The sequence below is a fragment of the Chaetodon auriga genome, chromosome 24 (assembly GCF_051107435.1).
Source record: "Chaetodon auriga isolate fChaAug3 chromosome 24, fChaAug3.hap1, whole genome shotgun sequence".
Taxonomy (NCBI): Eukaryota; Metazoa; Chordata; class Actinopteri; order Chaetodontiformes; family Chaetodontidae; genus Chaetodon; species Chaetodon auriga.
Genome location: NC_135097.1, coordinates 7,045,858 through 7,064,226, shown reverse-complemented (window position 1 = coordinate 7,064,226; position 18,369 = coordinate 7,045,858). Strand labels below are relative to the sequence as shown.

General features: G+C 45.9%; 1 protein-coding gene across 6 annotated transcripts in view; it reads right to left on the bottom strand.

Moving 5' to 3' along the window:
- Positions 1 to 15,286, bottom strand: part of pcdh7b (protocadherin 7b) — a 109,423-nt gene extending 94,137 nt beyond the window's left edge. For all 6 annotated transcript variants that reach the window (XM_076724858.1, XM_076724855.1, XM_076724860.1 and 3 more), the window contains exon 1: positions 11,293 to 15,286. In XM_076724858.1, the coding sequence (XP_076580973.1) occupies positions 11,293 to 14,367 (3,075 nt within the window). In that variant the 5' untranslated portion in view covers positions 14,368 to 15,286. The remainder of the gene's footprint in view (positions 1 to 11,292) is intronic.
- Between the last annotated feature and the right edge of the window lie 3,083 nt (positions 15,287 to 18,369).

The window sequence follows — 18,369 nt, the reverse complement described above, 5'->3', positions numbered from 1 at the left end:
AGCCACTGATGTTCTCTCACAGTCTAATTTGATCTCATGAATCAAGAACTCAAAGTGGGAAGGGCGGTAAATTACGGGTCCCTAAGGAGCTGTGACACAGGGAAGAGATGAGCCCATTGTAGTGAAGCAACTGCTGCCAATTTAGTGTTCAGGGACCTTCATCTTTGAAATGCTCCCAGCTTGCCCAGGTGGCTCTATCAAAAGAGTTTAGTGGAACATGACGTTCCCACGCCTCATCCAACTCCGGGCCAATGCTGTTATAATACCGTGACTTTTTTTTTTTTTTTTTTTGGTGGGTGTATGTGTGTGGGTGTGTGTGTGTGGGGGGGGGGGGGCGCGTTGCCCCTGAGCTCTGCTTTTGGCAGTGATGTGTCTGAATTACCGGGTACAAGCGAGATGAGAGAGCAGCGAAAACCTTTTAAAAAAAACTCCAGGCATATGGCCATGGGAGAAGTTGCAGTAGGTGGGGGCGAGTGCGGCGGAGGTATATTGCCATAGTAACAATGGATAGCCCACCAAGGATTCCTGAGCAAACACAGGCATACGGTTTAAACAGCGACTGAGGACCCTCGCCAGTGTGCCTCCTTGTTCAAACTGAATCATGCTGGCACAGATAACGCTGGCATTTTAAACATAAATTACAAGGTCTCCGATTGTCATGTCATGTCCCCCAGTTCACCGAGAGGAGAGGCTGCCTCGGCGAAGAAAAGCTTATTCAAAGAGATTCAAAGGCGCAGACACACACACATGCACGCACCCTGACGTAAATCTCTCAAATGTGCAGAGGAAGGAAGAGGAGGCAAGGGCGGTTTGCATGTTAAGCACATTTGCGTCGACATCAAACGATCACCCGCAATTGGCTTCACCGGGGGACAGTAATCACGCGCTGCTCAAACATTTGCTGCAGCAGCCGCAGAATTTTGATGGCGATTAAACAGAAAGTAACAGTCTTCCCTCCAAGTCCGGCTGGGGATCTCCACAACACACTCGTAAATGTCACCCATGTAGGCACTTAGCTGCTTGTCAAAGTCGCCATGAGCCCCCCCCCCCCCATGTCGCCAGTTCATAAGAGCCCTTCACTGTGTGATAAGCTTCCTTTATGCACTTATGTTCCCAGCAGTTTGCCTCTATCCACTGAAGTCTGTTATTAATATATCATTATGGACAGAATAAATGTGATGAATCTGACGTTAAGTGAAGCTTATAAAGCAAAGGCTGCGTTTGAAATAAAAGTTGAGGTAACGTATGAGAAACGTGGTCTTGTTTAAGCGCCTTTGTTTACCATTATTCTAATCATTTTACCGCCCCCAGACGTGTCAATTTGATTGATACCGTTGCCTTTCCTGCAATCCCAGACCTCATCAACCTGGAAAAAAAAAACCAACAAATGTAACAACATTCCCTATTTTCCCCGCCTCTGTGGGCTAGCTCCCCTTCAAGGCACTTCTCACCACTGAATCCACTCTGTAATTTACAACTGGCTATTGTGTCCCAAGTGTTGCATTGGACCAACTCAGAGTAAATGAACCATGTCAAAGACCGGTCTCTCAGTCTTGATTACATCCCCCCACTTCTCTCTCTTCATAATTGCATCAAACTGAGCAAAAGCCACAGCTCAGAACGTGCAATTATTCAAGCACCTGAGTTCACCCACTCATTCACAAACCAAAATGGTTGTTCTTCACCAGTGGCCAGTTTGATTGAATATTTGTAGTAGTTACGAAGAACACTGTTGCTAGGAAGAGAGCAAGGGAGAAGTAAGGAGGAGGACTCCATCTCCTCAGATACTGCGAAGAAAAGGAGTAAAAGGTGAAACCAGAGCTCGATAATAAACAGGCTATAGGGCAAGGTGCCGCAAATCAATACCTGAAACCATATTAAATGTCTGGAGCTCCTCAATCCACAGAAGAATTTGTCTGACTAAAGCCAGCATTACAGTCATCTCTATTTTATTTTGCAGTTTGCAACAGGGCAGACTTATGGGAATATCCAGCATATGAGGACCTTTGTCAGACCATATAGAGTTTATTTTGGCAGGATGATATATAGCTCAGCTATAGAGCAAAACTTTTCATCTTAACAAGTTTCTTAACTACTGTGCTGTCTCGAAACCATCCCTGTTTTTTTTTGGTTCCAAAAAAGAAAACGTATTGTCAAGCAATGTATGATCACTTATTTGTCAAATACGGCAGCTTCAGTGGGCCTACGCTTTAGACTACTCTACGTACCCCTCCATAGTGTTCTGCGGTTCAGTTCGCAATATAAAATATGCAACATCCAGTTCGTAAAGCTTGCTGAGAACAATAATAAACAGTTACCGTGAAGCAGCTTGGTTATGCTTAGACAATACAAGTACTTAGTTAGGTTTATGAAGTCATGGTTTGGGTTAAAACAAGCTTCTTACGTAAATTACCTAACTTCACTTACATACATAACTTAAAATAAAGTTGTTTGCGTTCCACACATGGCTTTCACCCAGGAGGGTTAGGGTGGTCCATTGCATTTTCCAAATTTTGTCCACAAATAGTCCTAAACCCAAAAATATTCAGTTTACTATCATACATGACAATAAAAAGCATACAATGATCGCATTTAAGGAGCTCACTGATGGTGTGATCATGATGATTCTTGCAGCACATGAAAAAAGCAGTTAAGTCTGAACTTGCAGGCAGCTTCTACTCAGCTGACCCCGTCCTTTTAAGGATGTCTCCATTCTCTGTTCTCCTTTTCTCCATAACATTCAATCATAGAGTCGAAGATAAAGTAAAATTAAAAAAAAAAAAAAAAAGATCCGCAAAAACATTGCAACTGTTTAAAGGAAATCCAGTATGTCAGTACTATGAAGAAGCACTGCTCGTCATCATCTGTCTCATAGTGATCACAACCTATGGCAAGGCTGTAACTTTATTCACATTTCAGTTTAATCCAGCATTGCTGTATGCAGCTTGATAAAAGAGCCAGCCAAAGAAAGCGCACAGCAAAAAAGAAAAAAGAAAAAAAAAAAAGAAAAGGCAAATTGAAAAATTTGCATTTTCAAAAGCGCTCTGGCTGGACTTCATATTTCAGCTGATTTGATAGCGGGTACCTTGCGAGGCCGCTCGTAAACACCAGCTGCCCCATGACCTTCATTCTTCAGCAGGCAGGCAGACTCTTCCAGGCTCTGACAAGAGTTATCGGGCCTTGCTAATAGCCTGCTCTCTGCCAGGTACGGCCTCATCGATACGGGGGCTTGTCCAGCCCCTGCGGCCGCCCTGCTAATGAATATTTCTCCTTTGCATGCTTTTCCAGAGTTTAACACAGGTGCTATGTGCATGTCTGCACCGAATAGGGCTGAAATACACACTATTAGTCACAGCAGTGTCCAGTAAATAGCTTGGTCGGGGCAGAGGAGCTCCCTGTGCCTTGCTCGAGGGTACTCGCAGTTAGAGTGAGAGTCGTCGTCTGCCAGGGCCGCTCGAGCTTGTCGCGGGTTTTTAACAGTTGAAGATAAAGCACAGCTCCAGCCTTCAGGCTCCATCTGCCTCTGCGCACATGTGTGTAGGGAGTGTACGTAATAACCAGACACACATACAGATATAATGAACTGCATTCCTTGGGTAAACAGAGCAACACACACACACACACACACACACACATGCACACGCACACACAGAGGATATTGAAACCCTCTCAGGCATGTCGCTGCGCGTGTGCCTGGCGTGCAGGATGATGGAGAGGCTGAACTGTGGAGGCCCCGTTTGCTCTCCTCTCCAGCCCTCGCAGGATACACACACACACACACACACACACACACACACACACACACACACACACACACACATTTGTACTGTACACCCACACACTTTATCACATCCTTACACATGCACATCCAGCACAGTGTGTGCACCCGCTGAGTACACATGCACAAACTTTCACACAGGTCCCCCCAGGCTTTGATGGATGGTTGGTGAGTGCTCTACCTCCTGTTTCATACACATATAATCTCATTTGGGGGCCACATGGTGGGAGAAGCACCAAAACAGGGCTAATAGAAGCAGTCAAGCTGTCCTATTCCTTCTCTTCCCAAGTCAAGTCATATCCATTATATTCGGCTGCTTAGCAAATATGTATGCAGCCTGTTAATAAAAAGTTATATCCTTTAGACAAAAAGAAGGCAAAGCTTTCAGCTGCATTATTTATCTCCAACAATTCTTAATGTGTCTTACGCAGTCAGGAGATCTCTGTGCATCTTAATATTTTAGCAGTTTCTTAGTAGAATAGAAGGAAGGTCAAAGTCAAAAGGGAGAAGTATGTGGGAAGAGAGGTAGAACAGGTGCATGTCTGTCAGAGCCTTAAAAAAAAAAAAAAAAAAATCAATGTGTGCCTGAACCCGGGGTGAAGGTTGTACCTATTAAATACGCTTCGATTACACTGCTGAACTTGTTAACTTTCCCCCTGTCAACACCGTCCTGTAGGCGCACACACCGACCCATCGTCTAAGTAAGTCTGTCGTCTTTCCTCTGTCCATCTGGGAGACAACTTAAAGTGTCTCTCTCTTCAGCTGTCAGCTCCGCTTAATAAACAAGTTCGCTCTGCACTGAGGAGCTTTACAGTTGGCTGCTGGAGCAAAAGGTGGCACTTAGGGGTAAATTATGGATCAACACGTCCGACTTTCATGGCTCTTATTCTCATTTTCACGAAGGCCGCGTGTGACAACGTGGCTGACGCCGGATGGGGTTTAAATCGCTGCTCCCTGACGGGAGGGGGGGCCACGGACCCTGCTGGCAGTTCCCTTGACACCCCGCACCCATGTGAGCAACAGTGACAGGGAGTGATTCATCTGATTCATAGCAATGCTTCCTCCACAGCGAGGAGAGAGAGAGGGAGGCACGCACACAAACATGGACTGAACAGAAACTTCGCCTGTCAGAGAATCATGCAAAACAGCACAACTGCAAAGACTCCTCTTCCTCCTGTTTGGGTCAGCATCAAGAGAACAAATGGCCTGTGACCTTTTCTGCAAAACAACAACAACAAAAAAACCCCACATTATTATGGGACTGACTCCGCCAGACATTTTTGCAATTTTGATGAGGTGCAGTGTCAGAATAAACAAAACACCGCTGTTTTGCCTATTAGTCTCGCAAGACAAGAAGCCTTACGTCTGATCCGTGTTGTGAGCCAACTCGTCGACGCTGAACTATTCCCCGGGGTTGTACACCAGCACGGCTAAGTGATGTTCTCATTTAGTTGGTTCTAGCTTCTACAGTCGATACAAGAGAACAGCTATAGAGGAAAACAACAAGGCTAGCATAGCATATCATAGACCTTGGGAGCCTTGTAAAAGTCAATTTACTGTACAAACTCCTCCTAACAATTGCAGTGGAAAAACAAGTCGGCAATACGGTGAGTATGCAGTGATTGATAGTGCCACAGGAAAGGCAAATCTGCAGAAATGAATCGGCTTTATCCTGGTGAGCCCTATCTAATGCGATCGCTGCCGAGTATGAAATGAAATTCCATTTTCGATGACATCAAATTGAAAGAAGCGGTGAGAAGAAGGTGGCATCTCCGACACTGCCACTTACAATCAGCAGCGTGGAGAGCAATCAAGGTGGCATGCGGCTTAAATTTCTTGTCTGTTTCGCCCCTCTAACCTCCCCCCCCACCCCCCACCCCCTTCTCTGTATTGTGAATCTTATTGTGACAAATGTTGCAGATGAGGCAGGGCTCCTTCAGCTTCCTCAATCAGGAGTATTTATTTTTCATGTAAAGACATCTGAGCTCACTGGCACGTTTCTCGCGTGTAGAGAAGAGGAAAGAAGAAGAAGACAGAGAGAGAGAACTGAAGCAATGCTTTTCATGCTTTCCCCTATAGGTAAAAAAAAAAAGGCCTCGGTATTAACATATCATGCAGAGTAATATAGCAGAAACCGTAGCAACCAGCTATAGCAATCTCCCTCAGCCTTTCTCTCTGTGCCCACCGTTTCAGCCGGCGTATCAGGTACGTCTAATCCTTAGATTAGTAATTGCCTTAGAGCGAATGCATTCAAATCACCAAACCAAATTATAGCAGAAAATGCTGCCCGCTGCAATTTCATGAGTATTACTGTGCACTCTTACTCCTTCCATTTTCCTTTTGGAACATCAACAACAAAAGCCTGAGCAGCCATAGATTGAATTAAGCCGTAATAGATCCAAAACAATTTTTGATAAAATTAGGCACAGTCGGCGGTGCGCAGCACCACACAAAGGACAAATGCTAATAATAATGTGCCAATAAACAAACCAGCGCATGGCACATCATCTCATTTCTTACTAAATACAAGATTTCCAGGTTGTTGTTGTTTTTTTCCACCTCACCTTTAATGTCCGATACCGAATTTCAGTAAAATTGCTATAAAAAGCTCTTTTGTTCTTCTGATGTCATGATTGCTCACATGACTTTGCAGCTGCAAGAAAGCCCTTTCCTGGATTCAGATTTCATGATAACGTAGAAAAGTTTGACCGTTTCTACTTCCTCTGCTTCCTCCAAAGGTAAGCGGCCCTGCATCAGTGATGACAGAGGGTGGGGGATGACCAAACACGTGAAAGCTCCTGTGGAAGCTCTTATCAAGTAATTACCTTATTGAGCTCAATGAGGGACCGACTGCCACAACAAGATAAAATCACGCGAGAAGCCATCGGGGGAGTTTGTTGCCTGCAAGAGACTGCCGGAGAAGAATACACAAAGGTTTATGCACCGGTGGCGTGATGGCTTAATCCCATGTTCAAGGTTCAAGGTTCAAGGTAACTTTATTACCCTTTATTATCCCATGTTCAGGTGTTCATATAAAACTGAGGACACCTGAAAAGCAGGGGTCACTGAGGCTTTGAGAGTTACAATTAGGTCAGTTGTGGCTTTTCATAGGTGTTTAGGCAGCTACATTTTGTAGGTTAAAACAAATGAGGCCAGAGGCAAAGTACTACATTTCCATATTGGTTTCCTGATCTGCCTGGAGCCTGAAGGACAATCACATCCTATGTTTTGGCTACAAACACCATTCAGGTGACCTCCATTTGCATGGCGATATTGTTTGTCCTGTGCGAGTGCGGCGGGGTGAGGATTTGCCCTATGCAAATCAGATGCTCCACGGCCGGATCCGGCTTGTGCCAGAGAGAGGTTGCAGCTACGAGGAGGCGCAGGAGGAGCAGCTGGCTGGAGCACGGGAGGTGAACACCGGGGCCTGGGTTAAGGGCGATGTCCAGTTACGCTTGCTGCATCAGCCCTGAGGCGGGATAACCTGGTATAAGTGTGCGAACCGAAGCTTTTGCCTGCCCTGAGGGGCTACGCTGTGAGAGCATAGAATACAAGCTGCTGTGGCTCACCGCTGATTAAAAGTGATCCACCTGGGCACGAGTGGCGCTTTGAAGTGCAACGATGAAACAAAGCCTGATGGCTTGTGCTAATTCGATGGCTAAGTGATTTCATTCCTCACTACATTACGGTTGGACAGCATTATTTTCTGGCACTGGATAGAACAGAAGCTACTGCCAAAAGTAATAAAGTTAAGTGTTCTGTTCAGTGCACGCACTACTCATCGGCATGCAGATGCAAGGACTGGACACAGGTTTGTAAGGAGTTTATAGAGCAAGTATAACACAGCCAGCAAAGAAGAGGAAAAATGAGAATAAGATACAATCAAAGGAGTTCCAGGAGGAGATGAAATGTCATGTCTGTTGCCCCTCCTGTTTGAGCCCTCAACAGCTGCTGGGTGACACGCTGGCTTCTCCCTCACAGTCAGCCCGGCTTAATGACTGTTTAAATGTCTGATGGGCTAAAAAGAAAGGCTCGCCTCGCCGATAAACTCCCTCAGTTGCCTGGTTACCTGCCCGAGCGGGTTGCCTGTGCAGTTATTGTAAGATTAGGTTGGCGATGAGAGAGAGAGAGAGAGAGACGGAACCCGACACCTCAGAGATTACAGTCAATGGTCAGCAGTACTCCCCCTCCCTTCCTCGCCGTCTTTCTATCCCTTCACCCGACCCCAAGTCCCATGTGAAACAGTAGGGGCCATTCTCTATACCGCTAACAGGGCCGTCTTTCTTGTGCCTGTCTCTATCTCTTCCCACAGAGGACAGAAAGAGAGGGAGTGGTAAAAGAGAAGGGTTTGTGGGTGAGGGAGTGTGTGCACATGGTGTGTGTGTGTGTGTGTGTGTGTGTGTGTGTGTGTGTGTGTGTGTGGGAAAACACACATCATGAAAAACACTCCTTATCGTCACTTGTCATAAATCCTTATCATACTGGGGTTAAACTGGTTCAACGTCATCTGTGGCCAAATGTGATAAACATTATACACTGACTCTGTAATATGAATAACCCTGAGGAAGTAAAACAGTGATACCTTTGCATCTGAGAAAAATCTGAAATATAATAAAAGCACAGTGTTACTGGTGTTCATTGATGCAATCATTTTCAGCCACTAATCCAGATCTTGCACAAATTGTTCCCTTAACTGAGGCACATTAGTGTCCTTGAGTGCTTTATTATGTCTTTAGCTGAAGTGGCACTTATGTGAAAACAGAATATTTTTAGACGCAGCGTCCCTAAAATCAAGAGCATGACCGCTTCACTACTTAATCTAATATAGAGGTGGCTGTTTCATGCCAAAATTGGAGCACATGAATGCACACCTTCTCTTCAATTAGCTCTCTTGTGCAGCCATTAAATTATACCCTATTCACCCCAACAGAATTTATCAACAGTGAGTTTTTACTGAGCCCGTGGGACACATTGAGAAACATTGCTAAACTCGGGCCCACTGTGCCCAGAGCCGAGCTTCAGATGATTATACATGCCTTCATTTCCTCCCTTCTTGATTACTCCAACTCCCTTTTCACCTGTCTTAGCAAAACATCCTTAAACGGCTTACAAGAGGTCCAAAATGCTGCTGCCAAGCTTCTAACCAAGTCCTCCAGAAGGTCACAAAAAACACCAATCCATAAAATATCAACCCCGGTTCACGACTCTTGTAATTATGTTTCGAGCCCTGCATGGTCGGGCGCCTGCCTGCGTGGTGGAGCAACTGCAGCTAATACCAGCAGAAATCTGAGGTGCTGTGATGAGAGTTTGCTGGCTCTTCCTCGATCCAGGCTCAAAACAAAAGGAGACTGTGCTTTTGAGGTCTCTCCCATTGGACTTAGGATCTGTGGACACTGCTGACACCTTTAAAAAGCAGCTTAAGACCCATTTGTTTCGACTTGCTTTTGTCGAATGTGTTTTCTGTAATTTCTGTTTCTGCCTCTTGTTGTCTGCTTTTCATTTCTGATGCTCAGTCTCTTATTTGCCTTTTTGATTTTCTTTTTTACTTTCGTAAAGCACATTGTGACTTATCAGCATTATTATTATTGTACAACAGACACCTTTAATACCCCTGAGGCATGTTAAATACTGAACAGGCTGCGCCACAGAAATAAAAACATGAACCACTGAACACCCTCTTTACTATCTTATCACAGTGTCAGTATCACAAGAAAATACTCTTTGTGCATTATGGTTTTGTCCATATTCTAACAAGTGCACAGTTCATAAAAGTTACCGCAGGATCAGAGAGTAAATAAATAATTATATAAGTGGAGCATAGTGACACACAATACATGCTGCTGCCGCAGCAGCAAATAGAGTGCCCTTTTAATTATGCAGGAGACATCCGAAAGCAACAGCACTCCTCACACTCTGGGAAGCAGCTCAGTGAATACACCATATTAGAAGCTGTTAGAGACAGAGTAGGGGAAGAGAAGGGATAGGAGTAAAAGGGGAGTGAAATGATTTGAGAGAAATAGCAAGAGGGGAGGGGAGAGGGATGTAGAGAGATGAGAGTGGAGATTTAAAAAGAAACCACTGCAAGAATAAAAGGCAAGGCAGACAGCACCATTGTAAAGGGGATGATGTGGCGGAAGCCAAAAAAACAGAGAGAGAAAAAAGAAACCAGGCAGCACGGGTGGGTGCAAGGCATGCAAGGATATACTGCACGGGGCCAAAGGAGAGTTTGAGGGAGGAAAAGGCGACAGTGGGAATGGGATATAGAAACATGAACAAAGAGATATCTAGAGGGGAAAAAAAGAGGAAAACAAAAACAGAAAATAGAGCAAAAAGAAACAATCCAGCTGTGCTGTGGGAGAGAATAGCACTTCTGAATTCTAAAGGTGTAGTGCTGACACCAAGTAAAAGAAAGATCAATAATTCATTAGACTGCCATAGAAAACACATAAAACAGTAATGTTCTTTTTTCCTGAAAACGCAAATCAGCCAACTTCATTATGCATTAACTTTGTTTCTTGCCGTTGTTGCACATAACTGCACAAAAACAGCCCAAAAGTAGAAAGACTGAACTGATGAAAGCACGCATTTCCCGGAATTTGAATATCACATCATGCCACCTACACCGTTTTCCAGCACTGCAAATGGAAGAAAAGAGTTGCAGAGAGAGAGAAAAAAAAAGGCAAAAACAGAGGGGAGGTGATGCTGGAGGAGGGTGGAAGAAAAGCAGGTAGAAAATGGCAGACAGGAAAAAACGATAAGGGAGTAAGAGCAACTGAGGCACAATATGGGAGGTGATATAAAAATGTCCAATTTCACTGGTAGGTCAATGAATTGATGCAGACCCCGAAGTGCATAAGAATGTTAATATGACCACCCGGCCAGATGTTCCTACTTACGCCGAGACTGTAAAACTGTCTCACAAACCTAACAAAGCCATGTTTGTGCTGCATTCACCCTCCATCTACCTTTCTCTCTTATCCTCTTTTGTTTTTTCTCTCCCTTTCACAAAAAGACAAGGCAGCCTTGTCACAGACAGAGGGCAGGGCAGGGCTTGACATGGCTAAGGGGAATGTAGCCGGCCCCTGCCTCGCTCCCCTCTGGGATAAAATAACTGCAAACCAAACCCTTATGTGAGCTGTCGACAACACTCCGACACACATTTGCCAAGGTTAGCAGTTGTGACACCCCTGACGGAAAAGGCAGCCTCAACACGTGCCATGATTAAAGTGAAAAAGTTGGCCACATTTGGTCGAGGGGAAACAACACCCCTTCCTGAGCTAATCTAAACCTTTCTCTACCCTTTCAATATTACATGTGAATGGCACTCCAAACCAAAACAGATCAATACCGCTAAGTTGACACACATTAGCACCATAAAGGCAACAAGACTACTGAGACTAGCCCTGTCAGAAAGCATTATGGTAGAGAGAAGACTAAGAGGAAGAAACAGAGGACATTTAAGAGTGGTGGTGGGGGAAAAAAAAAAAAAAGAACATGGAGACGTGTCTTCTTACCTGTTTGTTGTACTTGTTGATAGTTTGACTGCTGTATTCGGAGCAGTGGTCAGATCCAAGGGAAATGTTATCTCCGGTGCCAACAAAGGTATTGGCAGGGGGCAGATCCTGAACTGCCTGGTGCTTTTTTCCAGCTGTTGGCGACTGTGGGTGCAGCTGGACAGTGGGGAGTGGTGAACTGGACTTGTAGTGCCGGGCCAGATCTGGGCTCCCCGGCCCTCCGTTGACTGAACGGTAGCGGCCCATGCCTGGGCTGTCTGACAGCTTCTCGTTGACACCATCATAGCGCTGCCCGTTGGGTTTGGAGGCCTCGACGGTGACGATACTGCTGTAGAGTGGCTGTTTGGACTTCTGTTTCTTCTTATCCTTCTTGGGCTTCTTGGACTTATCGTGCTGCTGTGGTGTGAAGAAGTCTTCATGATCCTTCTTGCCAGCCTCATAGCCATTCTTATTCTTAGGACGGCAGTAACGGGCCATGACAACGACTAGAATAATGAGGATGACTGTCATGATGCCAGAAACTACCCCAATTACAATGCTTAACCGTTGTTTGCTTAGATCGTAGTTGGGGTCGCCGGCAATGTTGGTGTTGAGAGACGTGCTCAGGCTCTTCGCCACCTGGGCCTCCACGACTGTGGAATTGGAAAGAGTCTCGTTAACATACACATGAACCAGCGTGGTGGTGCTCTGTGAGGGCTGGCCACTGTCGTTCACCTGGACCACCAGTCTGTGGAGGCCATAGTGCTTCTGCTCCAACTTTCCCACCAGAGAAATGACCCCGGTGCCCCCATCAATCTCAAACAGCTTGAAGGGGTTTCCCCCAATGATGCTGTAGTTCAGGTCCGCGTTGATGCCGGTGTCGGTATCAGTGGCTATGACAGTTCTGACTACCGTTCTGACGTTGCTGGAGGGTGGAAGAAGGGTGTACGAGCTGTTTAATGGGAACGTAACAGTTGGTGCGTTGTCATTTTCATCCATGACAAAGAGTGAAACGGTGGCGGTGGCAGATCTGGGAGGGTCACCCCCATCCACTGCTTTGACCCGGAATGTGTATGTGGTTTTCTGCTCTCGGTCAAAGGACAGGGTGGAGAAGATAGTCCCAGTGTCATTCTCGATTGAAAAGATGTCCTCCTCTTCCTCAATGAAAAGACTCATCTCTGCATTTTGGCCTTTATCTGCGTCAATGACTGTAACCATGCCAACTGGGCTGTTTGGCTCAAGGTTCTCCTTCACATAGAAGGTGAACACATCCTGCATGAACTTTGGTTCGTTGTCATTCTTGTCGGCCACAAGGATAACCACTGTTGCAGAGCCCTGAAGGGTGTTTATGCCCTTATCTTTGGCTATCACTTTGAATTCATAGCGCTCCGTTTGCTCTCTGTCCAGAATGGTGTTTACTCTGATGTCTCCACTGTCTGCATCGATAGAGAAAATCCCATTTACCGATGAGTCTAGGGAGTAGGCTATTTCAGCGTTCTTCCCACTATCTGCATCAATGGCTGCAACTGTTGTCACCCTCTCGCCAGGGGCATTGTTTTCTGGAAATGACACCTCTACAACATTCTGGCTGAAGACAGGAGGGTTGTCGTTCGTGTCGCCCACTTTGACGATAAGAGAGTTATTACTTGCCAGACTGGGGCTTCCAGAGTCCACAGCCACAATGACCACATTGTATTCCTGTGTGGCCTCGTAGTCCAGTGGTGCAGACGTGTGGAGGAAATATTTCTTTTTATTCTGCTCACCCTCCATCTCACTGGCCGGTTTGAGCTGAAAGGGGACATCCCCCACTACCGTGCAGGTCACAATGCCATTTTCCCCCTGGTCACGGTCAGACACCTGGACTAAGGCAATGGGTGTGTCCACCACAACATCCTCAGCCACGTTGGCTATCCCATCTTTTAAGAAAATGCGTCCGATTTTCCGTATCTCAATGGCAGGAACGTTGTCATTCTCATCCTTGATGTTCAACACCACAGTGGCCTTGTCCATTTTCGGTGGCTGGCCTCGGTCACGGGCCATTACTGTGAACCTCAGCTGGCTCACTTCTTCACGGTCAATGCGGTGCAACACACTCAGCCAGCCTGTGCTCTCATCCAGCCTCAGCAACCTCCTTACTGACTCTGTGGCTGCCCCGAACACATACTCTATTTGACCATTAACCCCCACGTCTGCATCAGTCGCTTTGAGCTGCAGTATGGGGGCACCGGGGGAGCTGTTTTCCGGCAGGTCAGCTTCATACACACTCTTCTCAAACCGAGGGCTGTTGTCATTCACATCAGTGATCATCACCCTAAGAATGGCCTGGGAGGAGCGAGGGGGATCTCCTCCATCCCTAACACGGAGTGTGAGCTCATAGGAGTCTCTCTGTTCCCTATCAAGGGCCCCTTTAATGATGAGTTGAGGCTGCTTCTCTCCATCAGTAGTGTCAGCAACTTGCAGTTCAAAGACGCTGCTCCTGCTCGCGCCGTCCTCAAATCTCCTCTTCCCCGAGTATGAATCCCCAGAAGAGCCCAAGCGCCTTGAGTTCTCCCCATTGTCCTGGATAAGCTCATATCTCTCTATTCCATTTCTGCCAAAATCTCTGTCTGTGGCTGTGGGCAGCAGATAAAGGGTTCCAATGGGTCTGTTTTCCTCCACAGACAGTGTCAGGACAGGGGAAGGGAAAGACGGGGTGTTATCATTTATATCTAATATGATGACTTTTCCCTCAAAGAGGTCCACCCAGCTCTGGGCTGGTCCGATCACTGACACCTCAAAATCTATAAAGCACTCATTTTCATCAAATATCATTTGGCACTGCTGTAATTTTTCACGGTCTATGCGCCTCTCATTGGTGGTGAGCTCACCTGTTATGTTGTCAATTTTGAAAAAATCTGAGCCGGATTCTAGGGTGAACGTCACCTCGCCGGACCCGGCAACAATGCCCAGGTCGGCGGCTACGTTGCCTACTCTGACATCGGCGGGTCCCTCCTCCGCCAAACGGTACCGGAGCACTTGCTTGGCAGCGGGCTGATGCACAAGCTGCAGGATGAGCATGCAATAGTACAAATAGTCCACTGCACCAGTAGTCCTCATTGTTCTCCCCTGAAAAATGTCCACTTAGACTTGAAAAAATGTCCACTTAGACTTGGGAAAAAATGTCCAAAAAATAATTTAATCACTGCCGGGGAGAGTCCGAATGTGGAAAAGAAATATCGTTTTCATTAAGAGCAAAGCCCTCTGTTGCGGGATGCGTGAGACTTCATCCTCCGGACGACTTCCTACATCGCTCCTGCTGCAGTGAAAAGCAGCAAGTGCACGGGCTTTCGTCTCTTCTCTGCTTTTCCTCCTCTAGCACTGGATGTTAGTTGCTCTTTCCTTGTTTGAGTTATAAAAAACCCCGCAATGATATCAAAAACACACCAGCGAGGCTCCGTGCGCTCCGGGCGGTGCCACAAATATTTGAATTTCATGCGCGTAAAAGCCAAAATGTCATTGTCCGAGCATCACATCACTAGAAAGTGAATTCAGTCCATATCCCGCAGTTTTACTCACAATATGTGGCTGGAATCTCCTTTTTGGGTGAGGCTACAATATTCCTCTGTCCAATGATATGTCCACATATGTCAAAGGATCATTTAAATGTCCGCGCAGTTTCCAAACTCATCATACGGCGAGTGTCGGCTGCGCGGAGCCTGTCAACTCTCCGATCTGGAGGATGTTGAATGTGAAGCAAATTACCTGTCCGGCTGCCTACTCTGCTCTCTCCCTCCAAGTCACTTGCAGCCAGCAGACTGTGTAGTTCTGTCTCCTCTTGCGAGCCAACTCCACAACGCACAGCCTGCTGAAAATTCAAGGTTGCATTAAATAGAAAACTCAAACGGAGGGGGAAAAAATAAAAAAAAATATATATCCGACGCAGTTTTCAGGAAACGGTGGTTGGATTCCTCAGTGTGTCCAGCATATTCAGCCTGTTCCCTCACCTGCAGACGCGCCGCATGTGTTGGCAGCCCCTATCTGCAGCACTGAGAGAGGGATTCACAAATGATATTGCAGTCTCTCTCTCCCCTTCTCTCTCTCTCTCTCCCGCTCTCTCTCCCACTCTCTCTTTCTCCACCCCCCCTATGGGTTCTTCTCCCCCAGCAGCGCACGTAAACAGGGTCGGACTTGGTCTTGAGCGCAGGGTCCAGACGCCAGCAGACAATATTCGACGAAAAGGGGACAGAGGAGGGAGATGCCTCTAATATTGTGGTTTTCAGCGGTATTTTCTCGAGACGTGTCTCGGCACTTTGTGAGCACAGTTCGGATGCTTCACACTGATGCCTAATGTTCTTGTGAGCGATATGGCGAAATATTAGATCCAAAAAAGAATCAATTGAGCGTCTTTTACATCATAATCAGCACTCTAGAGTCAGGTTATTACATTTTGGAGCCTCTGCGGTGTGGTGCGCGGATGCTATGCCGCAAGAGATTCCTTGTGTGACAGGCAAACGGAAATTCAAAGCCTAACTTTTACGCACTCTTAGGGGTGGCGTGAGTTGTCTGCTTTCAGTGTGAAACTGTTCCAGATCTCGGCCCGGCAGCGTGCGACGCAGCCGCCGCAGGACAGGCGAGACGGGACGGGGCTGGCCGTGTGCGCAGTGCTGTCGTTTCCCTGTGGTTAATACGAATGCGTGTGGTCGCCAGTGGCTGTGCTCTCCGGCGCAGCGAGCTCGGCGTCTTTTTGCCCGTGTGCGCCGCTCAGTCCACTCAGCATCCAGGAATCTGAGACTGTGGCTATGAATTCATTGGCATGAAGAGGAATAAAGAGTGAGATCCCTCCTGCGCGGCTCCCTCAGACGACCTGAACAAGGGGTTCTTATTCGGTCACTGCGCAAACCCAACTCCCCGTGTTCAGATCAGTGTGCGCGGTGTGTGTCCCACCACAGCTGCCATCCAAGTGCCTGTGATGGGTACAGTGTTGAGCAAACATTCATGTGATGCTGGCGGTCATTCTGGACACAAGCGCTTAAATCATCCCAAGGGCGCACAAGCGAAATGTGCACATTTTCGGGGCTTGCGTGGATTCCTGTCTGCTACAGCACGTACGCGCATTTGCACTGCTGTGTTAAGTGGAAAAGAAATATAATCTGTGTTTTGTGCCTTAATGCGCGTGCGTGAGGATATCCTCCCTTAACTTGGGTTTGGGCATGCTCTCCTTTTTTTATTATAAGGGCAATGCGGCGCTGAAATTATACAGTGAATGAGAGTAATGAGTGAGTGAAGGAGTGAGGGACGGAGCGGGATAGAGGGAGGTACAGGAGGGAGGAGAGGGAGGGGAGAGGTGAGGGGGGAGAGAAAGGAAAGGAGGCAGCCAGTCTCAGCAGCTGCATCTCTCTCAGACGGCTGTCTGAATTCCAGTAGTGGCTTTATCCTTGCTTACGAGCGCCCTCTATCGTCAAATTAAAATCAACCCCCTTCAAAAGGCTGTAGTGGGAGTGGAGCAGATAAAGAGGGTAAATCCCTTCATGTTGTACATGTACGGTGGGCTGTAAGACGTGTTAGTTTCATCCTTAAGTTGATTAGTTTGCCTCCAAAAGAATTTAAAACACAAAAAGTGATATTAGCAGCACACACATGATAATGGGTATATATTAAGTGTGTATGAATGTAACGAGGCAGTTTCAATGATCACAAACATATAACAGAGATAGAATATTGTCATCACAGGAAAGTGAGCTATAGTTGAACAGATTTTCCTCAGAACAGCGATGTTTTGTTCAGGAAATGTTCTGTAATGAAACCAGCATTATCAGAATGAATCGAGAGGAATGTGGCTACACAGATAGTGGGTTACTTTACCCATACTGATGGATCATTTTGATCCAGTGTCAATATTATTTTTTTTATTACTTCTTCTTCTTTTATTACTTTCGCATTGTTTACCCAGACAAAAATGGGTTTTTTTGACGCAGGCAGACATAACAAGCTCAAGTTTCACCTTAAAAGTGTCACATTTATTGTTCGTGGTACAAAACGATGTGCACATGATATTCAAAGCTGGAAATGATGCACACATTATTATCGATCATTGACAAATAGTGACCAGAGGTAAGTTAAAAAAGAGCTAAAGTGGTTGTAACAGGTCACAGCTGTATCATATTTTACTCCAGCAGCTTGGGTAAATAACCCAACAGTAATATAATAAATAACCCAAATACTGGGTCAAAACAGCACATTTACCTGGTTTCTACCTATTATCATTATACTATATTGACCCAATTTTGATCAAGTGATTTATAGTGTGTATATGTAATAAAACAAAAGTTACTATTTCACTACTATACTGATTGGAAATCTCAGTCCAATCAACCCCAATGGCAATTTAAAAAAAAATAAAAATAAAAAAAGTCAAAACATCCAAAGACTCACATTCAACACATGGATCTTTCTTATGCGCCAGCCAGTGTGAAACCGCTGGATCAAACAATAATAACTCCCAGGGCCTTTGGAACAACCAGACACAACGTGGAATTGAGCGCGTGGGCGATTTGGAGACGGTGTTTACTATCAGAACCATGAAGATCAAGGCTCAAAATCATCACTGAAAATCATTATCATGGTTGTGTGTAGCATCGATCTTGCTCTCGAGTGGATGAGTGGTCTAAAATGATGCCAGGCAAAGCACTCGACGCCGTTACAGACCTCATCAGTGAAAACGAGGTGTTTTGAAAACGAGATGTTCCAACAAAAAAAAAAAAAAAAAAAAAAAAGTGAGTCGTGCTCCCGTGCAGTGACTGATGGCACAAAAAATAAAGCCAGTTCTGATCAGAGATGAGACGCCGCTCCCTTTTTCTACGCCCAGGAAAGTTATTTTCTGACTGAATCTGCATATTGAATATATAATGCAAATGTTAGATAATGACTGGATGGCAAATTGACTGTAGCTTCAGAATTCACATCATAAAATCTTTACTTTCATTACTTCTGCTTATTTTTGCTCAGGGCCCATCGACAGTCTGAAGTGTTAATGAATTGTGGGAAGAAAAAAAATGACAAAATAATAAACTTTAACTGCACAGTGAAGTTTATTCTGCCGGCTGTCAACACGAAATGACA